We start from the raw sequence: 5,540 nt of genomic DNA on the forward strand, positions 1-5,540 counted from the left end.
CCACCACCACCATCACCACCATCACCACCACCACCACCACCATCACCTCCATCACCACCACCACCACCACCACCACCACCACAATCACCACCACCACCACCACACCATTATCACATATCATCACACTTACACATACCTTACTGACTGGATTGCTTATTCTTTCCAGGCATCAGTATTTGTTAACTAATGTATCCCTAGAGGTATTATTGCAGACTCTTGGATATAGAAAATCTAATACAGTCATTGTAAAGTTAGACTCCCTGGGTTCAAATAATGACTTTCACATTTATTAAGTGTTCATCTTGGACAGATTGTTTGATCTCTCTTTGTGCGAATCAGTTTTGTGATCTGTAAAATCAGGTAACTAATCATAACTAACTCATGAGGTGTTATGAAAATAAAATAGTTTATTATGTGTAAAGACTTAATACTATCTTACATAAGCTAACATTTATTATTATTACTCTGTCATTTCAAAGTACTGATTAAATATATAAATATAAGTTCACAAACTTAATTGTCCAATCTTTGTACAATATATATTAAACATAGTTTAAGATGAAAGCAATACATAATACATCATGTTTCAATTTTTAATTTTTTTTCTCTTCCTATGCTATGATTACTTTAAAAATCAAGATCTATAAAGCAAGCAAATATGCAGAATCATGATTAGTGTCATAGGAAAGACATCCTTTCTGGACACTGTTTTTCCTCAAGGCAGCAGGGCTCAGCTGAGCAGGAGTCACTAGCCAACCCCCATGGTCTTTTTGATAGCATTCTTGACTTCCTTGTTCCTAAGACAGTAGATGAAGGAATTTAGCATGTGTGTGAAGACTGCATACACAGCTGAGATTAATTTGTTGGAATTAAATGATGCAATGGTTCTGGATTGAACATACACAACAATCATGGCTGTGTAATAAATTCTGACTGCAATGAGGTGGGATGCACAGATGGAGGATTTCTTCCCTCCCTGGCTGGAAGATATATGCAGAGTGGTGGAGACAATGTAGATATGGGAGAGGATGGTAATGGTGAGAGGGAAGACAAAAGTGACAATCGCTAAAGCGAAGTCCACTTGCTCAGCTGTGGACATGTCTTTACAGGCAGTTTGAGGACTGGTAGGATGTCACACACACACAAAAAAGTGGTTCATGACATTGGAGACACAGATGGTGACATGTAAAATGAAATTGACCTTGATCACAGTGCTCATAAAACCAGTCATATAGGAGAAAGCTACCAACTGCACACAATAACCTGTGGTCATGATGACCAGATAGCACAGAGACATGTCAGTGCATTTTATTTATAATAACAAAAACACAGAAATATGTTAAACTTCTACAAATAGAGAATTGGTTAAATAATTTACAGTTTATAAAATTATATGTCTATATATACAAATCTTTCTGAATCAGAATGTTTTCAGTATTTTTGGTGTTTGTGACACATGTTGCCAAATTTCCTTCCAACAAGGCTGAGCCAATTTGTACCTCTCCATACTCTAGAGAAGCATGAAGGATTTAGTTCCTGCACCTGCCAATCCTATCTATAGGTGTGACACACATGCCTGGCCTAAACGGCTCTAAATTATATTCATTTATTATGTTTCCTCATAGCTACCATATGCTAGTCATTGTTCTGGGTGAGGGTAATAAAGTGATGAATAAGCAAATGTGATCCTTTCTTCCATGGAGCTTTCCTTAATTAGGAAAATGGAAGATTAAATAAACAACTTCACTCAGCCACCAGTTCAATGTGTCAACGGACCTTGGTAAATCAGGAAATGAAGGGAAAACCTCTGTAGTCCAGGAGGTGATATGTTGTCAACACAAAAGTTCTCAGTTCCCTATCTCCTTGCCTTGTAATTCACACTAAAATGATCACCCCTCTAGACCCCATTACCTCTTAGGCTACAGTCAGTGGCCTATGGCTTAAAGAGATTTCATCCAGAGACTCCTGATGCTTTTCCATAATTAAGTCTTTGCTTCTCTGAATGGCTTCATCTTTCTGCTTCCCTTTTCTACACTTCCTTCCTCAGAACTAAAACCAAGAGCAATCCCAGGAAAGGGAATGTAGAGAGATGCCAGTTCTGCATTTGTTTGGTTGTTTAAATATAGAAGTGCAGTGTCTTCTACTCAGAGTCAATCCTTTCCACCCACCAGGATGCATTATTCCTGAACCTGCTGTATGTAAATTACATAGAAATCCAGATGCTAGCTCCTAGCTTGCAGTCCACCCCTCTTACTCCTCCTGAACTAATTTCTTGGTGGTGTCTTTGAAACTGTAATCCCTAATTTAGGCCCTAAAATTCCCCTGAACTTCACAGCAGACATAGACCCCAAATTTAAGGATATTTTCTAAGACTTAACACCTCCCTTCTATCCACCTCTTCTAGCTTTCCCAAGCTTAGCATCCTGGCCCTGGTACAGATGCAGAGTATGGCGTAGGGCTCTCTTGACCTCTTGGTTGCGCAAGCAGTAAATGATGGGGTTGAGCAATGGAACAATGACAGCATAGAGTACAGAGACCAGCTTGTTGGTATTAAAGGCTGAGAGTGCCTTTGGTCGGGCATAGATGAAGATACTGGCTGCATAGAAGATGACCACAACAGTGAGATGAGAGGCACAGGTGGAAAAGGCTTTCTGGCGCCCAGCAGCTGAGGGGATGCGCATCACAGCACCAGTGATGGCCATGTAGGAGGCCCCAGTGACAGAGAGTGGCCCTAGCAGGATAAAAATGGCCAGGACAAAGTCTGTAAGCTCTGCTGTGGACATGTCAGTGCATGAAAGGTTGAGCAATGGGGAGACATCACAGAAAAAGTGGTTGATGATGTTGGGGCCACAGTAAGAGAGGCGAGAAATGAAAAAAACTTTGAGCATGGAGATACCAAAGCCTCCAGCCCAGGAGCTAGCTGCCAGCTGCACACACAGTTGGCCACTGACAATGATAGGGTAGTGGAGAGGATGGCAGATGGCCACATAACGATCGTAGGCCATAACAGCAAGAAGGACACACTCAGTGCAGCCCAGACCCAGGAAAAAGTAGAGCTGTGTCATGCAGCCTTCAAAGGAGATTAGCTGTCCATGGCCCTGTTTGGACCCAACAAAGCCAGCTAGCATCTTGGGAATAGTGACAGTCACATACCAGATCTCCAGGAAGGACATATTAGCCAGAAAGAAGTACATGGGCTTGTGGAGGGTGGGGTGGTTCCTAACTGCCACAATGATGAGTGTGTTCTCAATTAGCACCAACATATAGGCCAGGAGAGAGATGGCAAACAGTAGTGCCCGCAGTGGCACAGGAGCTGGGAAGCCCAGCAATATAAACTCACTTACTCTCCCACTCTGGTTCCTCCATTCCATGAATTTGGTCTTGCCCACTGCTCCTCAGGAGGGAGAATGGAGTATCTTCAGGAGGCAGTAGCAAGGGCCCAGCCTTCCTCTTTGTGGGTTTATATTGGTAGAATGCAATGTATGTAGTATATATAATTCACCACTGAGCAGAGGCTATTGCCCTCTTCTGTAATCTGGGAAAGAGCTAAGACAAACATGAACAAGAATAAATTACTTTGTTTTGGAGATAGTATAGGAAGGAGTATGTTTTGGCACTTGAAGAAGCATGCATTGATAAGCACCAGGTAAAGATGACATTAGTTGATCTCTAAAGAACATACATTAAAAAACAAAAACAGTAAGAGTGTCTGATCTACCCTAACATGAAAGTTAGTCTATGAACTGGATTATGACTCTGTGTTGAGTCATAAATTACATAATGGAGGAATAACAATAACATATAATACAATTGAGTATTTGTTGTGTTTTATTAGTCCAAGCATTGTTCTAAAAATTTTGCAGATATTAATTCACTTAATCTTCAGAAGAACCTTGAGTTAGTACTATTATTAACCCCACTTAACACTTAAGGAAACTGAGGCATAGTTAAGTGACTTGTCCCAGGTCACACAGATAGTAAGAGGTGGAAACAGTAAGTCAGGACCTCAGAACTTCCAAAATATTCAGGCAACATGAAGGAGGGACTGTAAGATTTATACTGGATTTGCATCCAAGCGAGGGAATCATTGGGGCTCAGCTAGGAAAGCAGTTCCCTTTCTGCAAGGGAACAAAGTAGAGCCCCAAAATGGTCCTACATAACCTAAAGCGGGACCTGGGACCCACCAGAAAATCATATTAGGAAGAGGATTCTGGATGGCAGAAGAACTGAAAATCCAATGGTACTGAAAGTTGTGCTCTCTTGGAATGAGAGCAAAAAATCTTCCTTTAGTATTATTAAAAGATAAGCTGAGGCACATTAAAATTTTCAAGAGTTTATTTGAGCAAACCTCAATTCAAATCAGGCAATGCCAAACAAATTGGTTAGGTGTGCTCTATTGACAGAAGCTAGGGGCAAGGCTTTTATAGAGCAGATGCAGAAGCAAAGCAAAGACATTATTTGGCAGGTTATAGGTTAGGTGGTTGCCTTTTTTGAGAAGGCCTAGTTGAATCCTTGTGATTGGTTGTTTTTAAATTATGTTTTCTTGAATATGAGTGCATTTACTATTGACTTTGGCTTAAGTTTCGGTTTGCATACCTATGTATGCTACCAAGCCATTAAAGACCCCTAGTCTAATGGCATCCTTGTTTAATTACTTTAACAGCATCAAGACCAATATAAAAGCATGCATTTAGTAGAGTACTATCTTTGTTTACTTTGGTATCAGAAATAAAATTTGTCCTTTCCAAGTGTCAAGCCTCTTTTGGACCTAATGTTGACTTTTCCACATGGGAGTTTATATGAACAAAGTTATTGGCCTCTACCATCCCTGTATGGTTGTAGCATTGGAAGGGAGTATAGAGATTAGAAAGGTGAATGGTGGCAGAAGCAGCTGCACACCTGGATGTGAGTTCCCCTCAGGAGATTCCTTACTCTTTAGTCTTAGGCCTGTTACTATTAGGTTAGCAGGGACAGAATGTGCTCACACAGCAGATTTCAACCTGCAAATGATTTTTTGTTTGTTTGTTTTTTTCAGATTTATTGAGATAAAATTGACATATAACATTGGGTAAATTTAAGTTGTACAATGTGACCATGTGATACAAGTATATATTGTGAAATGTGTACCACAATAAAGTTAGTTAAGACATTCTTTAGCTCACATAATTACCATTTTGTTGTTATGGTGGGAGCTCTAATCTAATTGCAACCTTCAAGTATACAATCGAGCATTAATAACTGTACATATAATGTTGTACATTATATCAGAACATATTCACCTTATACCTAAAAGTTTGTACTTTCTGACCAATATCTCCCCATTTTCCCAGCCCTCAGCTCCTGACACTCACCATTCTTCTGTTTCTATAGCCAAGACATGGGAACAACCTGTGTCCATCAATGGATGAATGGATAAAGAAAATGTGCGATATATATATATATATATATATATATATAAAATCATAAAAGAAAGGAACTTCTGCCATTTGCAATGACATAGATAGACCTTAAAGGCATTCTACTAAGTGAAATAAGCCAGA

General features: G+C 39.9%; 1 protein-coding gene across 1 annotated transcript; it reads right to left on the minus strand.

The window, feature by feature from the left end:
• Positions 1-2,303: 2,303 nt before the first annotated feature.
• On the minus strand, positions 2,304-3,439 carry OR6A2 (olfactory receptor family 6 subfamily A member 2). Its single transcript, XM_019632232.1, has one exon. The coding sequence runs from the start codon at positions 3,369-3,371 to the stop codon at positions 2,388-2,390; it is 984 nt and encodes a 327-aa protein (XP_019487777.1). The 5' UTR covers positions 3,372-3,439; the 3' UTR covers positions 2,304-2,387.
• Between the last annotated feature and the right edge of the window lie 2,101 nt (positions 3,440-5,540).

The sequence above is a fragment of the Hipposideros armiger genome, unplaced genomic scaffold (genome assembly GCF_001890085.2).
Source record: "Hipposideros armiger isolate ML-2016 unplaced genomic scaffold, ASM189008v1 scaffold_1099, whole genome shotgun sequence".
Classification (NCBI taxonomy): Eukaryota; Metazoa; Chordata; class Mammalia; order Chiroptera; family Hipposideridae; genus Hipposideros; species Hipposideros armiger.

What these genes read in the sequence shown, in the direction of transcription:
- OR6A2 (XM_019632232.1), bottom strand. Translation starts at nt 3,371, where the DNA reads ATGGAATGGAGGAACCAGAGTGGGAGAGTAAGTGAGTTTATATTGCTG.